The 27,602-nt window shown below is 46.4% G+C and overlaps 1 protein-coding gene across 2 annotated transcripts in view; it reads right to left on the bottom strand.

The window, feature by feature from the left end:
• Gemin5 (gem nuclear organelle associated protein 5) overlaps positions 1 to 27,210 on the bottom strand; it is a 47,885-nt gene extending 20,675 nt beyond the window's left edge. For both annotated transcript variants that reach the window (XM_051167411.1, XM_051167410.1), the window contains exons 1-18: positions 26,974 to 27,210; positions 26,064 to 26,224; positions 24,361 to 24,542; positions 22,425 to 22,576; positions 22,111 to 22,230; positions 19,636 to 19,768; positions 16,476 to 16,641; positions 15,261 to 15,473; positions 14,530 to 14,615; positions 12,374 to 12,456; positions 11,380 to 11,516; positions 10,012 to 10,085; positions 9,370 to 9,551; positions 7,947 to 8,086; positions 6,789 to 6,960; positions 4,176 to 4,397; positions 1,785 to 1,898; positions 1,339 to 1,461 (exon numbers count right to left, since the gene is read on the bottom strand). In XM_051167411.1, the coding sequence (XP_051023368.1) occupies positions 1,339 to 1,461; positions 1,785 to 1,898; positions 4,176 to 4,397; positions 6,789 to 6,960; positions 7,947 to 8,086; positions 9,370 to 9,551; positions 10,012 to 10,085; positions 11,380 to 11,516; positions 12,374 to 12,456; positions 14,530 to 14,615; positions 15,261 to 15,473; positions 16,476 to 16,641; positions 19,636 to 19,768; positions 22,111 to 22,230; positions 22,425 to 22,576; positions 24,361 to 24,542; positions 26,064 to 26,224; positions 26,974 to 27,139 (2,626 nt within the window). In that variant the 5' untranslated portion in view covers positions 27,140 to 27,210. The remainder of the gene's footprint in view (positions 1 to 1,338; positions 1,462 to 1,784; positions 1,899 to 4,175; positions 4,398 to 6,788; positions 6,961 to 7,946; positions 8,087 to 9,369; positions 9,552 to 10,011; positions 10,086 to 11,379; positions 11,517 to 12,373; positions 12,457 to 14,529; positions 14,616 to 15,260; positions 15,474 to 16,475; positions 16,642 to 19,635; positions 19,769 to 22,110; positions 22,231 to 22,424; positions 22,577 to 24,360; positions 24,543 to 26,063; positions 26,225 to 26,973) is intronic.
• Positions 27,211 to 27,602: the final 392 nt, after the last annotated feature.

A 27,602-nucleotide genomic window follows, 5' to 3' on the forward strand; every position in this document is an offset into this window, starting at 1 on the left:
GTGGCTCACAATCATCTATGATGAGATCTGGTGCCCTCTTCTGGTTTGCAGGTCTACATGCAGGCAAAACACTGTATACTTCATAAATAAATAAATATTAAAAAAAAAAAAAAGTATAGCTAGGCATGGTGGCACATGCCTTTAATCCTAGCAGAGGCAGAGGCAGACAGATCTCTGAGTTCGAGGCCAGGACAGCCAGGGCTGTTACACAGAGAAGCCCTGTCTCAAAAAACAAAACAACAACAACAACAACAAAATACTGTTAAAAATGAATCCAAATTAACCAGAGTATCCCAAGAATTCCCTAGAAGCCAGGTGTGCTAGTATACGCCTTTAATCCCAGAGGCAGGAGGATCTCTTAAACAAACAAACAAACAAACAAAAAACAAACCAAGTAACACTTTGAGCCCTATCACAAAAGGATAAAAAACAAAAAAAACCAAACTTGAGACCTATCACAAAAGGATTCAGTATTCACTCTCTACCCTTTAAAAATAGTTACGCCTGTGTGTCTCAGTGGTAGGGGACCCACGTAGCATGTGAAGGGCCCGGGTTCCATCTAGAGCACTCACTCCACCTGAGAATATGAAAACCCAATCTCCAGCAAGTTTAACTACTGTTAACCAAAGCCGCTTTAGGCTGCCTCAAAATTCAAAAAACAAGCCACATATATAAAAAGCATAAGAGAAAACAGCAGTAGGCAGTGGAGTGGGCAGGGGCAGAGTGGGCAGGGGACCCACTTTCTTCTGATTCTTTGGACTGTTTTGTTGTGCTGATCTTTAACACATCAAATTCAAAACAGAAACACTAAGTTGCTCAAACACCAAAATAATGCGCTGTGACAAACAAAACCAAAACTCATTTAAAAAAACCTCAGCTGGGCAATGATGGCGCACGTCTTTAGTCTCAGCACTTGGGAGGCAGAGGCAGGCAGATCTCTGAGTTCGAGGCCAGCCTGGTCTACAAAGTGAGTCCAGGATAGCCAAGGCTACACAGAGAAACCCTGTCTAAAAAACAAAACAACAACAACAAAATCCTAACACCCGCCCCCCCCAAAAAAACTTCCATCAAATACTTTAACTGCTACATTATGGAGCATCTCTAATGAGAAAACACCCTGGTAGGGAAGACTGGAAAGCAGATATACACAAGGTGTGCTGAATGTGGCACAAAGATGGCTAGTGACAGATGGGACGCTGGGAACAGTGAGTGCAGGATAGGGGTATGGCAGTGGGGCTGGGAGAAAGGCACAGTAGTCTTAGACACGTGCTTGTTTACGTAAGGCACAGCGCCATTCTCAACTGAGCAAGAGCAGGTGCGAGGAGCAGCGCGTGGTACCTTTGGCATGTGTTGCAGTTGCTAGTAACAAGCAGTCGCGGTGAAGCTCCTCTTTGGACCTGTGGTCTAAGCTGGTGCTCAGCGGGAGCATGGAGCGAGCCTTCCTCTTCTTGAGCAAGGCTTCTAGAATGCAACAACAGCACATGGTATCAGAACAACAGATCAGAGACAGAACTGAAGGACCACAAATGCGGGCAGTGAGGGTGAGGCCTGCAGGAAGGGGTCACTCAGCAAGCCTCACTCCCAGACAGCAGTTTTTACAGCACACTGGCTGGTTCACAAAACATGCCAAATGCCCTTGCCAACATTGTATCGACAACTATAAGATATTTCAAGTGCTCAGCAGTGTGAGAGAAAACAAAACCCAAGATGATGACGAGCAGCGCACGCAGAGCCCCACACCTGGGCACAGAAGCTTTAGTACACTGCTGACAGAACACACTCACCTGGCTTCTCTTTAGGTGGCTCCTTTTTCAGTGACGTGGCTTTGCTATTAACAGTGACTTTTGACTTTTCAAAGGCTAAGGGAACAGCAGTGCAGGAAACAGGTTCTCCACAAACTACAACAAGGGGAAAACACCAGAAAAGCTTTGAGACAAGAACAATATAAAAGACAGTAGGCATGGGTGGGCTCACACCTGTAACCTCAGCAGTCTGGATACTGAACAGGATAACCACAGGTTGAGGCCAGCCTGGGCTACACTGCGAGTCCCAGGAAAAGCAACAGTGGTGAGAGTGAGGCCCTGTTTCAAAACACACTGTAGAGTCTAGTTGTGGTTTTAAGAGCATTAACAGGCTCAGCAATGCAATTCCAGCTACCGTGCCTTACCTGTTTTACAGACTGACTGAGGAATGTCTAAGCCTGTCACTCAGAGCTCTGACATTTGATTTGGAAACTCTCCTAGCAAGTTACCTGTCAGATAATTTAGCTTCACAGCCCAGCACAAAGAGGAAAAGGCTTCCCTAACAGAGAACATGACAGTCACAATCACAGACAAGCTGTTTTCTGACCTCCAGGGGCAAAGGCCATTCTGTGTAGCCCCCATACGGACAATTATTATTGTCTCTGTATGTGCTCTGTTGTATATGTGGACAGTTCCTTGTAGTCAGGTGTCTCCTTCTACCTTTCAATCCCAGGACTGTCTGGCAAGCCCTTTACCCACTGGGCCATCTCATCATCCCCCAAGATAAGGGCATTCTGATAAGCCAAAGTACAAACGTGGTAAGCTCTTAGTAAGTTATCTACCCAAATCATGGGTCTGCCAGCCACAGTCTGGGATGAGGGGTCAATGACACCTCTGCTTTGGCTGTTTCCATTCTGCCAAATGGACATATCAGAGATCAGCATGAATCAATTTATACTCGATGGTACTTAATCATTTTAATAGATGTAAACAGAAGACACCTAAAGTATTAAGAGAATAAAAGTGGCATCCTCTCTATAAACAACCATTTCTCTTCCAACATGCACAAGATTACAGTATGACAGCTAGTGACACATTCATTCCATGAGAACTGGACAAATAAATGACAGCTGATGATCCTCTGTGATGGTCCAAAAAAGGATAGCCCCCATAGGCTCATAGAGGAAGTGTGTCACTGGGGGCGGGCCCTTGCTAGGCCCACTCTCCCTCTCCTCTGCCTGTGGATCAGGATGTTGCTCTCGGCTACCGCTCCAGAGCCATGGTGCTGCCATGCTCCCCCCCATGATGATAACTGACTAAGCCTCTGAAACCATAAGCTAGCTCCCAGTTAAATGCTTTCTTTTATAAGACCTAGTCATGGTTTCTTGTGACAGCGAAAGAACAGTGACTAAGAGACCGTTCTTAGCTGTTCTCTGGTAAGAGAAAGCTAAGCACAACCTCAGGGTGGATGGGGGAGCTTGCTTGCTCCCATGTAAGTAAGAACATTTAAATTCATCTGTTGCAGGATACTGATCCCACTGTGAACCTCAACAAACAACCTGTTTCTAGTTGTGGTGTGGCTCAGCCCTGGAGCACACCTTTAATCCATGTAGTTTCTGTAAACAGGATTAAATAAAGTCAACCATAGGTTAAGAGGCGGGGCAAGCAACCAGTTGACAGGAAGTGAACACAGGAAAAACCCAGAGAGAGTAAGAGGAAGTCTGGAGGAGAGAGAGACGCACAGGAAGTAGAAAGGAGGGATATTCAGGTTGATGGGTTATTAAGGCCGCGTGGAGAAGGGGATTTTTTCTTCTGGGATGTTGGTTGAGAAGGAAAGTCACCTGGGTGCTTTCTCTGCCTCTCTGAGCTAGCAGGCTTTCACCCGGCTACGCTCTCAGTCTTTATTGAAAAACCAACATTTGGGATGTTGTTTAAAAAACAACATTGTTTCATGGGTGTGTCCTTTCCACTCACACCTCTGCTCACACACTGCCCTTTTTCACCATGCCCCGAAGCTGTTCCGTAATTACTGTCTCCACCCCAATCATCAGCTACTTCTCCTGTAACACTTCAAAGAGGAATTTAGAGACTTAACCTTTTAAAGAGATGGAGAGATGGCTCAGAGGTCAAGAGCCGGTGGCTGCTCTTGCAGAGAGGACCTGGGTTCAGTTCCCAGTATGCAGATGGTAGGTCACAACTGTCTATAATTCCAGTTCTAGGGGTCCCATAGGCACTGCACTCTTGTGATACACAGACATAGATGCAGGTGAAAACCTCATATACATGAAACAAAAATAAATCTTAAAAATTTAAACAAAACATACTCCTTTAAAAAGTGTTAACAGTTTGCAACGGCTCCCTGAGACAGAAGCTACACATTGAGGAAGGGCCTGCTCTAAGACACCAGGGAGCTGGTGTTGTAGAAGCACCTACCCGCTGGAGAGGGCGGCAGCTCTGGCTCCTGGGCTTCCTCCTCACCATCCTGGTCTGACACGCCGTTCTCAACAGGTCCTGAGTTCTCCCTTATACTCTCATCTTCATTGCAAATGGATGAATCTTGCTTCACAGGCAGTCGCAAGGTGGCCTTTTTCTTCTTTTTAAGCTTTGGCTTAGGTTGAGAGAGGCGTTTTTTCTCTAGTTCAATACTTTTTTTTCCTACAAAGACCACAATAAATAGATGATGGGTGCTGTGGTGCACACCTCTCAGGAGGCAGAGGCAGGTGGATCTCTGTGAGTTTGAGGCCAGCCTGGTCTACAAAGTGAGCCCAGGACAGCCAAGGGCACATGGGGAAACCCTGTCTTTAAAAGAAAAGAAAAGAAAGAAAGAAAGAAAAACAAAACAAAAAACCAGAATGGCCTAAAGCGCAACTGGTCAGAAGCGCCTGGGGAAATCCTCCGGAGCCACAAACCACTCTTGTGATAGCCTCACACACCTTCCTGCCTTCCCCATGGCTTCTTGGCTACACTCTTCATCAGAGGCCAAATCCTCATCATTAATTTCACTCATGTCTGCCCACACTTCAAGGGATGCAGACTACATTTTCAGCTGGCCATAGAGGCAAGACTTCCTCTAGGGTACCTGAGAGACAGTACCTGCGTTTTAATCTGTCCTTTTGTTATTTTAGTCATGAGAGGGTGTCCTGACAATGTCTGCTGCCCATTACCACACTCTGGACTCCCTAGTTCCAGCACCAGCTTCCTGACATTGTACGGTCACTATCCCACCGTTTATTTTCTTTATATTAAAAAAAATATTTAAATTTATAAAACTTACATTTATTTTTATAAATCATGAATTTTACACGTAAACTATAAACACTACAGCCATATGACTATGTCTCTGACAGAGAGAAAGAGGAGGAGAGCTCTATCCATCAGAGCACAGCTTGTGGCACTTAGTCCTTTCCTCCCACTATGTGGGTCCTCGGGATCAGACTCAGGCTGTCAGGCTTAGCAGCAAGTACTTTCATACCCAATGTTGTCTAACAGTTTCCTCTGAGATTGAAACATTCCACCCTGCAGGGAAGCTCTTAAAGCAGGAGGTAAACAACTCAAAAAAGCTTCTGGAAGTCCCTGAAACTGGCAGGAATTACTAGGTTCCCTCCTTGCCAAGAGTAAACGGAGTCTCCCTCTGAGGAGGAGAAGCTGTGCTGCAAAGACTCTGGAAAAAGTAGAAACTAGCCACGTCGCCTGGAAGAGGTTCAGATTAGTCGCTTGGAAAGGATGAGCTTCAACCTGCTGAGCTCCCCGCAGGCTGTGGAGCGTGCCTCAGGCCCCCATCTTCTGTGAGCTGTCACCCATGCTGGAGTAGGCTGTGGCGATGCAGCTGTCTTTTGAGTTACTTCCATTCCTGTAAGTAATCCCAATAAACCTCACGGGATCACTCTATGGATAACACTGGTGTTATCTGTAAGTTAGCTTGCTGTGAGCCCCATCATTTATATATTTTATATTAATAATAAACAATGAATATACAGCACTCATGATCACCCAGGCAGGCTACAACATGCCTGTAAAAGTCACAGGACAACTCTGGAGTCAGGTCCCTCTTTCCACCTAGAGAAAGTTCCAGAGTTCTAGAGTCTGAACTCAGGTTGACAGGCGTGCATGGCAAGCCCCTTTACCCAGTGATGGCCAATCTTGGTTGCCAACCTGACTATATCTACAATCAACCAAAACTCAAGAAGTGGGGGCAGGCACACCTGTGAGCAATGCTCTCTGTCTTTTTTTGTTTTAAGACAGTGCTGTCCTGGAGCTTGCTATATGGACCAGGCTGGCCTTGAAGTCACCAAGTTCCTCATGCCTCTGCCTCCCAGGTGCTAAGATTAAAGGTGTGGGCTACTACGCTGAGCTCTGTGAGGATTTTGATGGGATCTCAAGTTAGAAGACCCATCAAAATCTGGCCCACACCTCTGGGCCTACATAAAAGGACATAGAAAGAGACAGCCTTTGCTTTTGCCTGCTTGCCCTCACTCTTGTCAGAGTTAGAGCTTACTTCTTTAGGATCCCAACAGACTGAAGACAGTCAGCTCTCTGGGAGTCTTTCCAGGCTCCAGCACCAGATTTGCAGCTGTCGGGCAGTCTTGTGGACTGAGGAAGCACTGGAGTTTTGGCCTTCCCATCAGAGATAGCCGTTGTTAAATTTCACGGACCACAAGCCTGTCAGCCACTCTAACTAATCCTGTGTGTGTGCTGCACTCCATCAGTTCAGCTCCTTTAGAGAATCCTGACTAATCCCCTCATCCTCAGACATCCTGCTGGCCCTCCTGTCAACCTCACTCTTGTTCAGCAAGGGCCCCTTGAAGCTACTGTCCTGTCCTTTGAGTGCCTCAGTTCTCTGAGTGCACCCTTTCTTTCTGGTGTAAGCTGTTGTGGTTTCTTTTCATTTCCTAATGCCCTCCTAGTGAGATTGAGGCCTAACAGCCCCAGGGAGAGTGCAACCACACTTGTTACAACCTGGCAGTGTTATCCTTGGCATCCTACTGGTGCTGAAAAGGTCAGAGAAAGAACAAACAGTATGTAGGCCCCCAACCTTTCCTGACCAACCTTGAGGAGGCCGGGAATGGTCCTGCATGGAGGTCAGCCACCTGTACACACAGAAGTCATCTGCACCGGAGTAGATGCATTCTGGGTCCACTGGGGACCATGCCACACACAGCAGCCGGCCTCGATGTCCTCGGAAATTGAACAAAGGCTCTTCTCGGAGGGCGTCCCACACCTACAACAGTGTGGGACAGAAAGGCAATTGCTGGTTATTCTACTATTCGGGACTTAAATTGCTAAATTAAAAATAAACTCACAATGGGCTTTTATTTCTCATGTGATTTTCAGTGTATCTGAGGCATTCATGTGACAACACTTTCACAGAGAAGGAACATCCAGGAAAGACTTTCCTATGGAGATGACCCACGCGTGTTCTATGGACCACAGTGTCTCAATCCACAACTGTGTTAATATTTGTCCTGGGCAGCTGGCACGGTGGCCCACAAGTACAATCACAGCATGGAAGGCTGAGGCAAAAGAATTAAAGCTCTGAGGGCAGGATGGTGAGACAGTTCAGGGGAAAAGGCACTTGCTGCCAAGTCTGATGACTTGAGTTGAATCCCTAGGACCTACATAATGGGAGAGAGCACCAACTCCTGCAAGTTTTCCTAGCTCCTCCAGTACACACACACACACACACACACATCCCAACCTCCACACCAAACAAATGTAATTTAAAAAACTAAACCAGCTGGGTGGTGGTGCCATGCACCTTTGACCCTAACAATCAGGAGGCAGAGGCAGGCAAATCTCTGAGCCTGAGTCCAGCCTGGTCTACACAGATATCCTATCTTGAAAACAAAAGAAAAACCAAAATAATACAAAATACAAAGAGTTGAACAGCACTCCTTGCAGAGCAAGGCCCTGTAGGAGAAGCCCAAACAAAAAAACTGTTTACAGTTAGCTAATATCTTTGTGTTCGTTTGGTTGAAGGAGACTTTTTGGGCTACTTGGGTCCACCACAGAGAGTAATGAGAATTCACCACGCTGACTCTAAGTCAAAAGGACCTGTGCTGTGATGAAACTCCAATGTTCTAGTTCAGACAATCTTCTGTAGGTGACAGAAGGGAAATGAAAACAACCCAAAACAGAGAGGGAAGAGAAAAAAATTTCAGCTGAAATAAGTCAGTGAGAGACCCCTGGCTCAAGGACACACAGTACCTGAGCTGTGCCATCATAGCAAGCAGATACCAGCCTTCCATCGTGATGTGGGCTCCATGCCAGACTGGTGACCTTGGCTGTGTGCCCCGAGAGGGTCCGGTAGGGCTCTGTGATGGTTACTGCAGACTCAGGGTTACTCTCTAAAGGGTGAGAGGAAGAAGTCATGACAACAGCCACAGAAGGGATGCACAGCAGACACAGCACGGTAAGAAGCAAGGCTCTGTGAGATCCTGAAGACTTAGAATGTAGCTCACTAGATGGTAAGAGCCAGAGTCAGAGAATTTGCTGTGAGATTGTGTCTCCTCTAACCAGTATGGCTGCCCAAACATGACCTGAACAAAGATGACACCACTAGACATGCTAATATAGAAGGGAGGAGGCTTGAATGTACGAGGGGAAAGGCTCATGAGGCCAACACTAGAAGAGAGCTACAGGCAACTAAGAGATACTGAGAGAGGAAGAAACAGCCTTCCCCAGGGAAGAACACATCAATTGGTTATCCAACACCAAACTGTTAACCCTTAAACATAAACATACTAACAACATTATATGGACTGGGCAGGTTACACTAATGTATTAGGAATATATATGGACAACAATTAAAGAAAAAAAAGAGCCCAAGAATTTGAGAGTGAGGTGGGTACACGGAGGGGTTTAGAGTGAGGAAAGAAAGAGGAAATTATATAAAATTATTTTTTAAAAAATGAATGTAGGGGCTGGAGAGATGGCTCAGTGGTTAAGAGCGCAGCCTGCTCTTCCAGAGGTCCTGAGTTCAATTCCCAGCAACCACATGGTAGCTCACAACCATCTATAATGTAATCTGATATCCTCTTCTGCAGATAAAGCACATATGTAATAAATAAAATAAATAAATCTTAAAAAATAAATAAATAAAAATAAAAATAAAAAATGAATGTAGCTCACTGACAGGGCCTGACATGCAGCTTACTATAGGAAGCATGTTAGGTAAAGGCCACCAACACATACATCTGTACTCAGACAGCATTCTAGGTAGTAACAGATCATCTGAAGCTACTTGTGAGAAAATACCAGAGAAAACCAAACTGCAGAAACAATAGCTGTTCTGTGCTTCTAGTCACTGTCAGTTCCTTTACCTGAAGAAACCCAACAGGTTTTGGTAATATGGTCTTCTCTGCTGCTGCTAAATTCTCTCATCTTAAAAAAAAAAAAAAAATCAACCTGAAGCCTCTCATTTTGCCTGTATTTTAAAGGATCTTCCCTAGGCATAGGGTCCCAGAATAGTTAAGACACGGAAGTGCCAGGTGCAACCCAGCGACTAGAAGGCACAGGCAGGAGAGTGTTTAAGGTGATCCTTGGGTACCCGAGGCCGGCCTGGGCAACATGAGACTGTCTCGAAAGTTCCGAGTCACCCCAGCACAGAAGTCAGTGTTACCAGTGTTACCTAGGACAGTTCTCAGGCTGTGCACGTAGATGACTGCACTGTTGGAGCCGGAAGCCAGGAGGCAGTTCAGTTCTGGACGGCTGCCGTGCTCATGGTGCCAGGCGATGGCGTTCACAAGCTTGTGGTGCTGCTGGATGGTGCAGAGCAGTCTCAAGTTGGGGACTTGGAATATTTCTATTGATCTGGAACAAGCCATAGCAGGATGAGAACCGTGGCTGGTGGAGTTTTGTCTTGTGCTAATAGCCCTCCCCTTTCCTCTCAGTCCAGGGAAGGGGAGATAGAAAGCACTCTATCCCTGACAGAGGTCCTTCTCTCTGGAGGAACCAGGAACTAGCTGTCAGTGGAGGTATGGGTGAGAGAATTAAGAGCTTATGTCTGAAACAAAATAAAGCAAAACAAAAACCCCCAAAACTATGACTATAGTGAACAATGAACAAAATACAGTGAGATTCCAATAGCCATCACTGAGTTGTAAAGACTCAAATAATTCTGTGTTCGCAAAGATGTGGAGTCCAGATCAGCTGAGGAGATGCACAGTGAATCCTAAGACAGAACATATGGGACTACTACTGGGCATCGCATAGCCCTTGGCCAGCCAGGGAGAGTTGCAATCATAGAGCTTTCTGTGAGGGACACACTCACCCATCTTCATTGCCAAGGGCCATGACTTTGCCATCTCCTTTCCAGCTGATCTCTGTGTGAACCGGCAGCTTGTACTAGAAAGCAAACAAGTCAGGCGTGGGCATGAGCATTTTCTTTCTACTCTTCATCTTACAAATCAATGGCATCATGAGGAAAAAGAAAATTGCTGGGGTGGGGCTGGAGAGATGGCTCAGAGGTTAAGAGCACTGGTTGCTCTTCCAAAGGTCCTGAGTTCAATTTCCAGCAACCACATGGTGGCTCACAACCATCTATAATATGATCTGATGTCCTCTTCTGGCTTGCAGATGTACATGCAGGCAGAACACTGTATACATAATAACTAAATCTTTAAAAATAAAAGCCAGGCGTGGTAGTGCAGGCCTTTAATCCCAGCACTGGGAGGCAGAGGCAGGCGTATTGCTGTGAGTTTGAGGCTAGCCAGGTCTACAAAGTGAGTCCAGGACAGTCAAGGCTACACAGAGAAACCTTGTCTTGAAAAAGGAAAAAACAACCAAACAAACAAACAAAAAAAAACAACCAAAAAACAAACAAACACACAAACCAAGCCAAGCATTGTGGTGCATACCTATTAGATCTTGCTCAAAAAAAAAAAAAAAAAAAAAAAGAAGAAGAAGAAAAAGAAAAGTCGACTCATACAAATACACTGACACAAGAGTTACAGCAAATGTGACTGAATGTGAGATCTAGGCAAAGGACTCAAGAGAATTTTCTGTATTGTTGTGCATGTACAACTGAGTGCAGCAGGCCCATTTCTGCAATCCCAGCACGTGGGAGGCTGAGGAAGGAGGATGGGGAACTTGAAGGCAGCCTGGGCTAATGAGAAGTTGAGCACCACCATATGCAGTCACTATCAGCAGAGCACTCTAGATGAAAGGGGTAGAGTTAAAAGGATGCCCATCTTTACTCCCAGCACTTAAGATCTCTATGAATCTGAGAACAGGCTGGTCTACATGGTGAGTTCCAGGCCATCCAGGACTATATATGCTGAAGCCTGTCTCAAAAAGAAACATAAAAGAAAGAAATAAAAAAAAAAAAAAAAAAAAAAAAAAAAAAAAAAAAAAAAAAAAAAAGGAAAGAAATAGAAAGGAAAGGGTGCTTCCCAGTGAAGATAGTGAAGATTTTCTTTACCATCACCACTGCAATTTTAGCCTCCCCACCTCCACTTAGTTCTTTGCTTTACTCAATGACAAAGACCTCTGAGGTCTAGCAGGCAACCTACAAATTCACAGTAGCTTTTTCAACTATCTGAGAAGTCTGGGCTAAGCACAATGGCATCTTTACAGATGTCCTTGAGTAAGGGAGACACACCAGGGGAAGCTGAGTGGACGTCAGCCCGCTGGAACTTACTCTAATGGAATTGGTGTCCCGCACGAGTTTGTTGATGTCGAAGGCCTCTCCGCTGAGCTTCCAGGGGTTGTGCTGCAGCACAACGCCTTCCCCGCCACAGCTGTACAACGTGAGGGAAGGTCTGTCTCCTTCTCCTCCTACAAAAGAGAAGCTCTTGAGTCTCTCACTTCACCAGCGCAGCTGCTTCCAAAGCTACACTGTTAGCACAGTGCATTGCACTGTTAGCACGAGGAAGGCTTTATGTGGGAAGTGATTCAGCATGCTGGGACAAAGCCAAGCCGAAAGCAATGCGGACAGAATACTGTTCACTGTGAAGACTTTCTGACATTTAAGAGCAGTGACACTCAAGATATGATCAGAGAAATCTTTATGATCTCAAATAAAAGCTTCTGACAATGTAGCTTTTCTTCCAGAAATGAGATCCTTACTGTTTGTGTAAACACAGAGTTCAGGACATCTTATGACCAAGGCATGGTCTCAGGGCACAGCTCTCATTTGCCTTGCAAACAGGAGGTTTGCAGAGCAACTCTCTTGTCTCTGCATAAAGCTGGCACTAAGGACTCCAGACACTTCAGCGCAGGAAGAAAGAGTGTGGAAAATTCTGACGCATTTTAAAAGCTATTAAGAAAGACAGATTACTTTAGGGAAAGTGAGGAGGGGTAGAACGACAGGAGAGAATGCTGCAGAGCTGAGTAATCAAAGGGCAGCACCCAGCCTGAGTGTACTCTGCACAGTATAAGACCCAGCTCAGAAAGAAGCGCAATACTTCAGTGCTGGGGGAGGCAGAAGTCAAGGCTTTCCTTTAGCATGACCACTCACCTCTGCTGTTCTCATAGACCACACACACTACACAAACACATACCAGACAGACATACACATACACACACCACACACACACACAACTGCACCAGAACATTTATGACCTCAGCTTTCAGACTCTAGATTTAAAGTAGAAGAATATACCCATGTGTATTAACTTAATACACTCACTTACCAAGTGACATAGGGGGGACTGGTGGCCCCCAAGCCAACCTGTATACAGTCTTCTTATGATACGTGCTTGAAATCTGTGGAGGTCTGTGGATGGGAAACAGGATGATGTGAAGAAAAAGGCCCACTAGGAAACAGACCACCTTTCTCTGAAAGGCCCCTTCTTATACACACAGTTGTGGGTATTAGAGAAAAACAACTTAACTTAGCAAGCACTTGACTTAACATGTAATAATAACCACTACCAAGACAAGTCCCAACTGTACCGCACATCCAGGCCAGCTAGGAGCATTTTTCTCTTCTGTTTCTCTAAAGAACCCGTAACAATGCTTCTGTAGCTTTGAAGGGGTACTGAGGCTGTTACAAACAGTCACCCAACCTCAGGCTGAAGATGAGAGACCACTCAACCTCCACCCCCTTCTGAAATAGGCTGTAGATCTGGATGTCCTGGAACTCAGAGACCCATCTGCCTGTCTCCTGAGTGCTGGGACTAGAGGTGTGACCACCATGCCAAACTAGGCAGCACCACATCCTTACACGGCAGTAAAACCAGAAGGTAGCTAGCTAGCTGTGGGTGCACTGGGAAGAGACGGCACTGTTGTGACTTTTAGTGTCAACCATGATCTAGCTGGTATGGATTTAGAACTCCAGAACCTGTGGCTGTGGGAGCTACGCTGCAGACTGAATATCACACACTTAGAGCACTCTGAGAGACAATACAAACCTCTTTGGCTCAAGGCAACATCCTACCACACAGCTTAACTACCAGTGGGATGACTACTCAGCTTATGGGGTGATTTAGTGCTACTTAAATCAGCAAAGTTTTGTTTAGTTACATACCCCTTTGAAGACGCTTTTAAGCAGGAAAGGAGAAATAGTCAAGCACAGGTAGGCTCTGCACGAATACTTAAAGCACTGCACATAGAGGCGGGGAGTTGACTTGGATGATCAGCACTCACAAGGCCTGATGGTGGTCCCCACTTGTGGAACTGCTTGGGAAGGTGTGGCCTTGATCAAAGTGTGTCCCTGGGGGCAGGCTTTGAGGTTTCAAAATCCAGCACCATTCTGTTAGCTCTGTCTCCTACTTGCGGATTAAGATGTGAGCTCTCAGCTACTGCTCAGTGCCATGCCTGCCTGCCTGCCTGCTGCCATGCCAGTCATGAACTGTGAACCCCAAATTAAACTTTTTTTTTTGTAAGTTATCTTGGTAATGGTGTCTTATCACAGCAGTGGAAAAGTGCCTAAGACAGATCCCTAGCACAGCAAAGAAAAGAGAAGAGACAGAGAGGAGGGTGTGCAGACTAGAAATGGCTCTCATATCTTTTTTCATAATGAGACAGTGAGCAGGTCAGGCTTTGCAGCCATGTGGTCTGCCAATCACTACCAGTTAACTGTTTTCCTAGTTCTGCCCTGATTCACACGGCACATCAAGAACCACAGATAAAGCAGAACAGGCACATTTGCTTCTACACTAATCTTTCAGCTTCATGTGTATCTGAAAACTTTTGTACAAAAAGTCACTGGTTTATTTTGGTGTTTCTTAAATACCAGACAGGCTACACTATCCTCACCTGAAAAACTAATTCTTCTTCTTTCTTTCTTCTTCTTGAGACATGATCTCTGTGTAGACAAGGCTGGCTTATAACTCTTGGTCTTTCTGCTTTTACTTGCTAAATGCTGGAGTCCCAGGTGTGCACCTGTCCTCCAGTTTATGAGGTCTTAGATATTAAGCCCAGGACTTCGTGAATGCTAATCAAGGTCTCTATCACTGAGCTACGTCCTCAACCCCTCAAAAAAAATTTTTTTTAAAAGAAATTTCTGGGAGCTGGAGAGATGGCTCAGAGGTTAAGAGCACTGGCTGCTCTTCCAGCAGTCCTGAGTTCAATTCCCAGCACCCACATGGCAGCTCACAGCCATCTATAGTGAGATCTGGTGCCCCCTTCTGGCAGGCACACACGCAGCCAGGATGTTGTATACATAAATCAATCAATCCTTAAAAAAAAAAAAAAAAAAAAAAAAAAAGAAAGAAACTTCTGAGTTTTAAACCTTAGTATCAGCTTTTACTCTATAACAGCTGTATCGTATGCCAGGTTGATGAACTACAAGTTAAGCTTTACACACAGATGCTCTGGTCACTAAGCAGGAGAGAGTCATACTTACTTGTTGGAGCAGGTGTCATACAAGCCCACTTTCCCGTCATCAGTTCCGAAGGCTAAGCAGCCTTCCTTGTTTGGGTGCCAGCATAGCTACAAGAGAAGGATCCAGATGGGAGTGAGTCGAGTGCACAGCAAGGAGTCTGTATGCAGCCCTGATTGTCTCCTGGGAAACTTTCTTCTTTTTTAAAAAAAGACTTATGTATCTATTTTATGTATGAGTGCTCTATCTGCATGTACACCTACACGCCAGAAGAGGGCATCAGAACTCACTATAGATGGTTGTGAGGCACCATGTCGTTGCCAGGAATTGAACTCAGGACCTCTGGAAGAGCAGACAGTGCTCTTAACCACTGAGCCATCTCTCCAGCCCCTGGAAACTTTGTTGCTCTTCATTTAATTCTCATTGTTAATTAAGGGCCTGTAGTAACTCGGCAGGAGAAAGCCCTTGTCCCCACGCCTTCACTACCGACGGAGGGAAGAACTGACTGCAGCTCGCTGCACTCTCACTGTCAGCACAACCCAGGGCTAATGCACATCCCTTAAACATACAAGTGCCGTGCACAGCACTCTGTGAACTGAAGAAAGATTCTAACACAGTGAGAAGTTCATGCTTCAGCATGTTTAAACATCCTTTGATTTCCAACAGAATTCACACAAATTAGCAGTGTCGAAAGTCTCCTTTTCAGACTCTTCACTAAAAGCTTGCATGGAAAAGTCCCCCAGAAGGCCCCTTACCGCCGTAACCTTGGACTTGACTCCTTGCCAGAAGTTTTTCACATCGTAGTTGTTCTTTATGGAGAGTGTATTCCACACCCGGATCATGCCATCCCCAACACCTATGGCCAGGCAGCCCACGTCCACAGGAGAAAAAGCCAGGCTGTAGGCAAAGCCTCCGAGAGAAGGCAAAGTCCAGCAGCACTCCAGGGTGGCCATGTCCCAACACTTTACCTAAGACAAGTAAAGGTTAGAAAAAGCACAAAAATGGGGTTAGGCATTAAATAGTTCACCCCCCCCCCATCAGTCCCCTCACAAGACAGGGTTTCCCCGTGTAGCCCTGTTTTTCCTGGAACTGCTGTCCTCAAACTCGAAGATTCATCTGCCTCTGTTTCCCAAATACTGGAATTAAAGGCATGTCACACCATCTAGCTAGAATTGAATGTTTCTTTCTTTCTTTTCTTTTTTCATTGTTTCAAGACAGGGTTTTTCTGTGTAGCCCTAGCTATCCTGGACTCGCTTTGTAGACCAGGCTGGCCTCGAAGTCACAGAGATCCACTTGCTTCTGCCTCCCAAATCCTGGGATTAAAGGCGTGTGCCACCACACTAGGCTAGAATTAAATATTTCAAATGAGATTTAATTCTTCCACAGGGAACTGGAAGAAGCTTCTCTCATGAGAAATCTGCAGTATCTCATAAAGCTCAAAGCAATCCGGGAGCACTCTTACTCCCAGATGTGTTTAGTGGAGTCAGCTTGCTGCTGTGCATGGATGGAGAACGCAGGCTTGCCACCTCCCAGGTCACAGCACTGCTAACCTCCTCTTCCAACTCCGGATGGATGTGCATGGCCTCCCCAAGGACTATCAAGAGCTGCTGCCTGCTGAGCCATGCACTTCACACCCAGGATGAAATTAGGGGCTGGGGGGCCACAGCTCTGTTGGAAGAGCACCTGCTTAGCATGAAGCCATGGCTCCAATCCCCACTGTGGTGGGTGGCTCATGTCTGTAACTTTAGCACTTGGAAGGCACAGGCAAAAGGTCAGAAGTTCAAGGTAATGGGGAACTCAAAGCCAGCCTGGGCTGGAGAGCTGACTCTAGTAGCTTCTCACAGGACTGCGGTTGCCATAGCCAGTGCACTTGCCCGCAGAGGTTCTGAACTAGAAGGTAGGACTGACACCTTCCATCCCACCCCTGTGACACACTATTTCTCTGAACAAAGGCAGAAGCCAGGTCTTACATCTCTGTCCATGGAGGTGGACAGCAGCAGCTGCTTGCCATCCTCAGTCTTCAGAGGACACAAGTTGAAGACTATTCTGGAATGATTCTGTCCTTCTGCTGAGGTGCTGAAGAGTGTGTACTTCCGTCTCCAAGACTGGGTGAGGTCCCACAGCAGCAGCTCGCCTCTGAAATAATAAGAGCATACTTCTACCAGCTAGCCAGACTGTGGCCATATAGCCAGGTGTGGAACCTCAGTTGTAAGGAACATGCTAAATGCTCCCTTGGTAACTTAAAAGTCCAAAAGAGTAGTGTGGTCAAGAGAGAAACTAAATCCACTTCTTAGCTCAAGAGGCTCAGACAGGAAGCAGAACACTATACTGCTCTCACAGGAATGGAAAGTGCCACGGGGAATACTCTTTCAGAATTAACAGTGGGCTGATCTGTTTCTGACAGAATTTACAATCAACTTAGACTGTCAGTCCCAACTGCTGGGCCTGCCTTGGGCACACTTTCTGTTTTACAAATTTATTATATGCCCAACTAGAACTGTTTTTATGCTGGGTGTGGTGGCACATGCCTTTAATCCCAACACTCGGGAGGCAGAGGCAGGCAGATTGCTGTGAGTTCGAGGCCAGCTTGGTCTACAAAGAGTTCCAGGACAGGCAGGAAGGACTAAACAGAGAAACCCTTTCTCAAAAAACCCAAACCACAACTTTTTTGTGCTAGGTATGGTAGTGTGTACCTTTCTCAACACAGTTATTAAGAAGGCTGAGGCAGAAGGATTACAAAATCAAGGACAGCTCTACTATAAATTGAGAGCCCACCTCTGCCCCAGCTCCGGCCACAAATGAAATCCGGCGTGGTGAGACACACCCTTGATGCCAGCACTTGCAAGGCAGAGGCAGGTGGATGTCTATGAGCTTGAGATCATCCTGATCTATGTAGACTTCCAGAACAGCCACAGCTACAAAGTGAGGCCCCTTGCCAACAAACAAATATCAACAACAGAAAATAAACAAGGAGCGGATGGTGGCTAGGTGGGCAGAATACTTGCCTCCAAGCCTGCCCTGAGTCCTGCCCCTGGAAGCCACATGATGGAAAGAGAGAAAAAAATCCTAAAAGTTGTCCCTCAACACGCTGTGGTGTGTTTGTGCAAACACACACAATAAATAAGCAAACAAGTGTCTGAAATGTTTTGAAAGAAAGCAAAGAGCCGGGCGTGGTGGCACACGCCTTTAATCCCAGCACTCGGGAGGCAGAGGCAGGTGGATCGCTGTGAGTTCGAGGCCCGCCTGGTCTACAAAGCGAGTCCAGGACAGCCAGGGCTACACAGAGAAACCCTGTCTCAAAAAAAAAGCAAAGAAACTGCAGTGCACAGCACCTCTCCTTTATGTCCAGGAAGGGAGAGGAGGTGCCTCTGGAAGGTAGCAGAGGGAAGGACTGCCTTCTTAAAAACGTGTTTTGGGGGTTGGAGAGATTAGTGGTAATGAGCACTGGCTGCTAGTCCAGAGGACCTGAGTTCAATTCCCAGTACCCACACGGCAGCTCACAACTGTCTGTAACTCCAGTTCCAGGAAATCCAGCACCCTCACACAGATATACAGGGAGACAAAAAGCCAATGCATATAAAATAAATAAATCTTTAAAAGAAGTTTTTAAGACAGAGTCTTGCTATATATAATCCCATACTGGCCTGGAACTCACTATGTAGTCCATGCTAGCATTAAGATCTTCCTGCCTCAGCTGCTGGAGGATTGGTATTTTTCAGGCATGGGCTACCACATCCATGTACTATCTTTTAAAGACATTTCTCTTCATATTTAGCTTTAATTTGTAAGTCAACCATAACTTGCAAACTTCAAGATCTGTCGTAAGCTGGGTGGTGGCATGTACACCTTTAGTCTCAGTACCTGGGAGGCAGAGGTAGACAGATAGATCTCTGTGAGTTGAGCAAACTCCAGGATAGCCAGGGCCACACAGAGAAACCCTGTCTTGAAAAAAAAAAAAAAAAAAAGAAAGAAAGAAAGAAAGAAAGAAAATGAAAACAATCCTGGGTTCAATTCCCAGCAACCACATGGTGGCTCATAATCATCTATAATGGGATCTGGTGCCCTCTTCTGGCAGTCAGGCACACGTGCAGGCAGAATATTGTATACATAATAATAAATCTTTTTAAAAAGGGGAGGGGGGGGCTGGAGAGATGGCTCAGTGGTTAAGAGAGCACTGCTTGCTTTTCCAAAAGTCCTGAGTTGAATTCCCAGCAACCACATGGTAGCTCACAACCATCTGTAATAAGATCTGGTACCCATACATGCAGAAAAAGTACTCTGTACATAATAAATAATTTTTTTTAAGGCTTATGAACTTCTCTCAGTGTCTCTGGCAACCAGGGAAGCTTGGCAGGGCGGCATACATATTTAGCCTTTGTTCTTTTCTGTCAGGTGTCTCTGCAAGTATCTTTTTGCACTTTAAGCTATTATCTACAGTGTCTAGGTAGCTTCAAGATGTGGGCTTGTCACTCAGCAGAGCCAGACAGGACCGAGGTGTGACATGTAGTGCCAGTTCCATCTTAGGGGAGGGGTCAAGATAAGCTGATTACCGATGGCCAAGGCTGCCATCAATCACATGTATGCAATGAAGATCCCATAAAACCCAAAGAGGGAATAGACACGCCCTCTCTTCCCATGCTGCCTTGCGCATCTCAACGGTACCTTGAATGTCCTTATAAAGAGCTGAGTTCTCTGAATGGCTCATGCCAATGAACTGACCAGGGGGTGGGGTTGCGGGAACCCTAGTTTATAGAGCAGCTCAACCCACACCACATAGGGTTTTCAACTAGCATGTTTAAGTGTGTGTGTAGTGGTGGCGGGACACAGACAGGTGGCTTAGCCTGTAATGACAGCATGAGGAGTCACTGCTATGAAGAGGCCCAGGATCACGAATGTTCCCCTCTATCATTTCATGCTAAGATGGCTGGGCAAGGTAAGGCACTTGAGAGCCTGAGGCAGGGGGAGCCTGAGTTCTAGGCCAATCTATGCCACAAGTGAGACTCCATCTTAAACAATGATCACATAAACCCTGGTTGGTTCTCCATTTTTCTGAATGTACAATAAGCCTAGAAATCTCTAGATCTGAACAGAAAAATAGTATTTATTAGAAAGCATGACCTCAACACTTACCCAAAACAACTGGATACCAGCTGGGTTGGTTGATTCTCAGGCCAATGAAGGGTCAACCAAAGACGTTCTTTAACTGTTGGGTCCACACCCCCTCCTCTTCTCTTCAGAAAGGGCAATTTCAAAACCATTACACCTGTAGATTAGAAAAGCCAATGTACTTTCAAGACAGTGAGCCTCCCAGGAGCCTGCCAGAAATCCTTAGTTAGCTCTCTGTTGTTTGCTTAAGTAACAGGAAAACCTTAGGGGGCTGGAGTGATTAGTGTTTGCCATGCGAGCATGAAGCCCTCACTCAGCTCAGGCCCCAGCACCTAGCAACCCACACCAGACACAGGCAGACCCCCTGGAGCTTGCTGACCAGCCGCTAGTCCGGCCTCATCGCTGAGCTGCAGTTCCCAAGATCCTATCTCAAAAAACAAGGCTGAGAGAAAAAACAAAAACAAAAGCAAAAGCAAACAAACAAGAACTGGGGAAGACACCCAACATCTCCTCCACACACACTCGCACCCACAAGAAAGACCGTCTCCTTCATTACAGAGCCATTACTAAGGTAGAGGTCAACACCAGTCTAGCCACATTTAGGCCAAGAAAGCCTCTACAGGCTAGCTTAGAAACTTGAAAAACCTTCTCTTTGTCTGGGGAAGGCTGGGGAGACAGCCCAGTTCACAAAGTGCTTGTCTTGCAAGCCTCAGGATTTGAGTTTGATCCCCAGGACCCACATAAAAAGCCAAGCACATGCTTGTCCAAGGGCTAGGGAGGCAGAAATAGGGCTCTCTGGCCGAGCATCCGGCCCAGTTGACTTGTCAAGTTCCAAGTCAGTGAAATCTTGTCTTTAATTGGTGTCTGAGGAGTGACACTGAAGGTTATCCTTTGACCTGCAGATACATGTGCACACACAAACATGCACACATGCCAGTGTCTGTGTGGAAATCGAGTTCCTAATTAGAATGAGAACCTAACCTGAGATTTTCAACAAACGCAGGACAACAGACTCCTCCTAAGGGACTCCTCCTAGTTCAGCGGTTCCCAGTCTTCTTAGCGCTACAGCCCTGAAATACAGCCCCTCACGTTGTGGTGACCTCCAACCATAAAATTGTTTTCACTGCTACTCTGTAACTGTAATTCTGCTGTGATATCTGATATGCCATCCCTGTGAAAGGGTGGTTCAACCCTCAAAGGGAAACCCTCAGCAGCACTGACCCAGACATCATCGGTACTGATCATCAGAACTACAATACAAGCACAGCTTTAAAAACACACATGCCAGCTGGGTGTGGTGGCAAAGGCAGGCAGATCTCTGAGTTCAAGGCCAGTGTGGTCTACAAAGCAAGTTCAAGGGCAGCCAGGGCTACACAGAAACCTTGGCCAAAAAAAAAAAAAAAAAAAAAAAAAGCAAGCCAGGGTTCAAGTTCAGAGATGTGACTCAGGAGGTTCCAAATGGAGTCCATAAAGCTGCACTTCTTCAGCACCCTCTAGCAGGTCTGCTGTACAAGGGGAGCACAAGGCCACTGTGGACAGCCATCATAGTCAGGGAGCCTCACACAGGCGTCTTGGGTGGAGGGGAGGACATCTAGCCTAATGTGAACAAGGTGATGGTCCTGGCAAGCTAGCTCAGCGGGCAAAGTGCTAGCCATACAAATCTGATGACCTGAGTCTGATCCCTTGAACCCACATGAAGGTAGGAGGCGAGCACTGGCTGCTCACACGCACACACCCTCTACCCCACAGCAATAGGTAGACATCTGGAGACAATGTGAGCACAGCCAGCGTGTCCATGTGCTCTCGCACATGCTAAATCTGAATCACTCATTCTGCATTTGTCTCTAGGAGTACAGCTCAAGTTTTCATTCTTGAGGGTCAAAGTCAGTCCATTGTTTCTGTTCTTATGATGAAGAAGGTGGATATCTGTGAATTTGAGGCCAGCTTGGTCTACACAGCAAGTTCTAGGACAGCCTTATTCTACATGGCAGGCAGGGCTCCTCAGCAAAGCAGGGGTCCTTGCCTTCTGGAAGGCACCAGAAAACAGACACAAAAGCCAGATGTCCAGAACAGAGAGCTACAAGAACCAGAACCAAGCTACAAGGACAGCAACTTTCTAGTAAGATTTTGGGCCGGGCGTGGTGGGGCACACCTTTAATCCCAGCATTCGGGAGGCAGAGGCAGGTGGATTGCTGTGAGTTCAAGGGCAGCCTGGTCTATAAAGTGAGTCCAGGATAGCCAAGGCTAACACAGAGAGACCTGTCTCAAAACCTGGCCCCCACCTACAAAAAACAAAACAAAACAACAACAACAAAAAAAACCAACAAGACAAGACAAAACTTCGGACAGATATTCTTGGAACAAGATGAGACAAACAAGTAGCTAATTGTACTGTATCCACACACAGACATTTGTGTAAGAATATGTAGTGCAGGCTTTGCCGCCGAAGAGACACAGTCTCCAGAAACCGGAGTAGGACAGACAGTGCGTCCACCTTACCCCGGCCCCGGGAACAGCTCCAGATTCGAATGGTCTGGTCCTTGCCGCCCGTGGCTAAGTAGCAGCCTTTTGTGATGGGGGCTTCTGCGGGAAACTTCCCATTGGGAATGTCAGGTTCTTCTAGGAAAGAGATGGAGATTTTATTTTAAACTTACACTGAACATGCACTTGTGATTAAAAAGTTACTTCCAAACTCAGCTCTCCCTTTCCTGGTCTGATCCGTGAGGCTCACACTCTAAGTATAACTCAGAAGTTGCAAGTCTAATTTAGTTCTTTAAGTCTAAAAAGAACAGAGGTAGCCTTCAGTCTCTCACCTGCACTTTCCTCTTGGCTTATGGATAAACAGTCTTCACCAGACAGAGGACACCAGGCGATGGAGTGGATTTCATCATCGTGGCCCCGAAGCCTGTGAATAACGTCTCCTTTTTTACTGATGTCAATGATAACCACTATGCCATCCTTGTAGCTGAAAAGTAAGTTAGAAACATTTCAGGGGCCCGCAGATTCGCACTGGCAACACTCTCACCTTTTTGACTCTAACCCAGGTAGCGTAACTCTCCCCTCTCTTCCTTCCTGTCTCTTCAGATCCCAGCTCAAATCGTGTGCATGCTTGCCCTGAGACTCTTAAACTCTGCACTCCTTCTCTGAAGAGCCCTTTCCACCACGCCTATTCTCCTGCTCCAGCTGTTTGCAGACCTCCAGGGCTGACCTAACTCCAGAGACAGGACTTCTCCCCTGCCCCTCCCCCCTCTCCCAGCATCTGCTGGATTTACAGCTTATCGGTACTGCTGCTGCTCTGAAGGGGGAGAATTAAAAATAAAGACAGCTAGCTAATAAACGTTTTTTTCCCTTTTTTGTGACAGCCATCATGCATTGCAGACTGGTCACAAATCCACTATATACGAAGGATGATCCTCTATCTTCCTGCATTCACCTCCCAAGTGCTGAGGCCACAGGCACGAGCCAACGTGCCTACTTTATGCAGTGTTGGGACCTGAATGCAGGACTCTGTGCATGCTGGACAAGCGCTCTGCCCGAGAGCCACATCCTCCACACGATACTACTTTCTGACTACAGACCGAACAAGAACTGTTACTCTGTACCCTAGAACTGTTTCTGTTCTAACTGTCAATCTATGAATTCAGCAGAAACTGAGAAATTCTAATAGCTTTTTAAAAAGTGAATTATTTCACCGGGCGTGGTGGTGCACACCTTTAATCCCAGCACTTGGGAGGCAGAGGTAGAGGCAGGAGGATCACTGTGAGTTCAAGGCCAGCCTGGTCTATAAAACAAGTCCAGGACAGCCAAGGCTACACAGAGACAGCCTGTCTCAAAAAACAAAACAAAACAAAACAAAAAAAGTGAATTATTTTAGACATATTAAAAAATATCTACTGGGGGCTGGAGAGATGGCTCAGCAGTTGAAAGCACTGGCTGCTCTTCCAGAGGCTCTAAAGTCCCAGCATCCACAAGGCAGCTCATACCCATCTGTCACTCCAGTCCCAGAGGATATGATGGCCTCTTCTGGTCTCCCAGGGCACTGCAAACACACAGTGCACACACATACACACACGCAGGCAAAATATCCATATACAAAAAAAGACAACAAACAAACAAAACCCTAACCAAACCAAAAACCCTTTAATCTTTAAGAATTAAAGAATCTACTACTTAGCTTAAAACAAAACCCAGAAACAACCACCAAAACAGCTTACACCTACTCCTACCAAACTTCTGCTTTGCTTTCCTAGAGGCAGCCAATGTTTTTGACTTAAAATCTAGCACCTCTAGCCTTTCTTTAGAAATGTTCCCAAGTAAGGCACAAACTTATTTTGTACATCCAAAGGTTTCATAAATAGTTTCATGGAGCTGGCTTTCTCTATCAGTCCTGTTTGTGAAGTAACTGTCAGGATATTTACGTCCCTAGTTCATATATGTAAAGCAAAGTCATGTGACATTCGAATTAATGCCATATCCAAGGGTAGTCCAAGTTAGCCAACAGAAAAGACACTTCTAAAATTTGTAAGATGGCTGGAAAAATTAGACAGGAAGAGGGAAAAAAATAAAACATAGTATCATGGGAAGAGAGAGAATGGAGAAAAGTCTGGATCTAGATAGAGATCCCAGGAACACATGGCACCCAGGGCTGCCATCTTCCTCTGAGGACCGAGGCACACAGGCAAGCAAATGAAAAGCAGGATCATAAATTAAGCGAAACCATCAGCAGGCGGCACAGGACTCAGTACTCACCCAATGGCCACTAAATCTTCATGATGAGGTGAACAAGTAAGACAGAAAATGGTCCTGGGCTCCGGAAAGAGGTGCTGGCTGTCATTTCTGTTAAGCCAGTAACAGTAAACAACTCCTTTTTCATCCCCAGAGACTATTAAGTCCTTAACTGTTGGAGACCAATGCAGCGCTGATATTGTGTGCTTCAAACAAAGCAAAGCCAGATGAGTGAATGTTGTATTATAAAGCAGACTAATGCTAGGCACATTATAGGCACTTAAGAAATATGCTGTAACTACTTGTACAGCAATACAGTAAATCTAAAGTTAGAACTTTTTGTGTGTTTTTTGAGACAGTCTCACTTTGTGGTTCAGCCCGGCCTGGTACTCAAGGTGATCCTCCTGCCTCTGTCTCTTGAGTACTAGAATTGCAGCCATACAACACTGTGCCAGGGGACAGGGATACAGACATAAACACACACTCCCTAGCTAGTATATATTTACTTTTACGTATGTGCACGTGCGAGTGTGTGTGTGCGTGTGCGCGCGCGTGCACGCCAGAAGAGGGCACTGAATTCCCTGGAGCTAGAGTTAGTTATGGGTCACCCCACAAGGGTGATGGGAACCCAACTTGGGCCCTTTGGGTCAGACAGTAGAAAGTACTCTTAACTGATGAACCATCTCTCCAGCCCCTACGTTTTATATTTATTGTTTTGGGGGAGAATATTCCAGAGCTGAGTGTGTGGAAGGCAGATGACTCCTTCAGGGAGCCAGTTCTCTCCTACTTTTATGTGGGTTCCAGAGATTAAACTACTCAGGGGGCTGGAGAGATGGCTCAGGGGTGAAGAGCACTTGCTGCTCTTGCAGAGCTTTGGTTCCCAGCACTCATCAGTAACTTCAGTTTTCACCTCTTCTCACCACCACATACACCAGGCATGTAGACAAAACACACACATATAAAGTAAAATTAATGAAACAAAATATCAAAGCTCAAATTAAGTCACCAGGCTTACAAGGCAAGCACTCGGAAAGTCCAAGTCTCTATCTGCTTGCCAGGTGGGGTGGGTGGGGTTATTTTATAGGACTCTCTTGACTCTGTTAGACTTTGTAGGCCAAGCTGTCAGTCACTGTTCCTCAGCTCTGTTGTTAAATTATGAAAGCAGCCACAGACAAGAGTTAGTGACTAGAGGGTAGAGATGGTTCACTAGTTAAAGGCATTGGCTGCTGTTCCAGAGCTGCTGGGATCGATTCCCAGAGCTCACATGGCAACTTTTGACCGTCTATAACGGGATCTGAATGTCCTCTTCCGGTGCACAGACATATGAAAGACGTAGTGACTAGATGTAGCCATCCTTTAATATTACTTTCAGAAATAGGTAGCATAGTTAACTTGTGGTGTCTCTTTTTTTTCTGTTCCCCCCCCCTTTCTCTCAGACAGGAGATCCTGTAGCCCAGGCTGGCCTTGAACAACCAATAATTCTGCCTCCAGTTCCCAAGTACTATGATTTATCGGTGTGTACAATTTATGCAGTCCTGGGGACTGAGCCCTAGAGCTTTGAGTACGCTAGGCAAGCAGTCTGCACCCCCTACCCGAAACGCTTGCTTTCTAAACAAAAACATGCACTGTAATTATTTTTTTTTTTAAGGTTTTGAGGGACCTTCCAACATATCTAACTTATGAACACATATTAAAACACTCTATGAGGACTCAGGCCAAACTGTTACCTGATGGAGCGCGTGCTCTGTCACTACAGCCTTGGTCTCTACATCCCAGATTTTCACAGTCCCATCATCTGAGCTGGTGGCACAGAGGTTGTTTTGCCCGAGGTGATGAGAAAAAGTGAAGCCAGATACTCTTTCAGTGTGTCCCACCAACTCTCCTACAACTGCAAGTGAAACGAGACTTGGTTAACTACACCATTATCAAATCAGACAGCACGGTGCTGGATGAACAAGAAGTTATATGGGGAGTCACTTAACACACGTGGAACGAAAGCATCTTAGACTCCTAACATAAATGCCAGGTGCCAGTGGTGCCTGTACCCAGGCTTGTTTTCTTCGTACCTCAGCATCTTATCTATAAAGCAATGTTCACGTCCTTTGTTGAGCCAAGTTCACAGGCTGAGGACCTGGTGAACGTGAAAGCCCTACTCACTTAATCTTGCCACGGGTCATAAGGAGTAGAGTAAATTGGTATTTCGTATCGCAAGGCATAAGCAAATCTTGGTTTTAGTTTGTTTCATTTCCTTTCGAGTCACGATCTTGCTATGGAACCTTGGTAGGCCTGGAACTCGTGTGGCCCTAGGCTGGCTTTGAACGCGCGGCAATCCTCCAGCCTCAGCCTCCCGAGTAGCTGGGATCACAGACAAGCATCACCGCATCTGGCACAAATTCAGACTCATCCCATTCATCCTACAGAAAAGTAGCATCTTGTAATTGCCCAGCGGGAGCAGGAACCGAGAACAGCCCCCTACTCCAGAGGTAGGAAGGCCAGGAGCGCGGTAAACGCTGGATCTAGCTTGGGCTAGCCCCTCTGAGTGTATGGAGCCCACGTGCGCCCGCGGCCGGAGCCGGCGACCTACAGACTCCCGGGGAGCGCGGCGGGAAGAACTGCGCCGGCCCGTGAGGGGCTCACCTCGAAACGGGGGCGCCCCTGGGCTCGCTCCCGCGCCCGGGCCCACGCGGACGAGAAAGACGGAGGTCCGCGCGGCGAAGCCAAAGATGCCTCCGGGCGCCGCGTCGCTGCAGCGCGCGCAGTACCAGTTGGGGGACGGCGGCAGCGTCCGCGGCTCTGGTTTCATCTCCGCGGCCGCCGAGGCTCAGCCGAGCAGCTCCGGTGCGGTGGTTCGCAACCGCGGCGTGTAGCGGAGGGGGCGGGACCGAATTGAACCCCGCCCCCGAAGGTGGGCGCTACGGAGAGCGCCGAAGCCCAAGCCGCGCCAGTCGCTCGCGTGCGTTCCTGGGACTGAATTCTAGGCCCTAAGGTTAAACATTTCCCTTAATTAAGGGATAAGACTGGTGGAACCCGCCAACCAGCCACTGACGGTTAATCCTCAGGGCAGTTCAGTATCCCAAGCCCGTATTTATATATTATATATAATTATAAATATATAAATATAAAGTATATATATATTAACCCCCTTTGGTAAACAGTACATTGCGGGGTACTTTTGCCAGGGAGGTGTTTTAAAGACAGTTGCTAGGAAGATATTTAACTAGCTCTGTCACAAACTCCAACACTTGAGAAGCTGAGGCGAGAGAATA

This window comes from Acomys russatus, chromosome 25, assembly GCF_903995435.1.
Source record: "Acomys russatus chromosome 25, mAcoRus1.1, whole genome shotgun sequence".
NCBI classification, from domain to species: domain Eukaryota; kingdom Metazoa; phylum Chordata; class Mammalia; order Rodentia; family Muridae; genus Acomys; species Acomys russatus.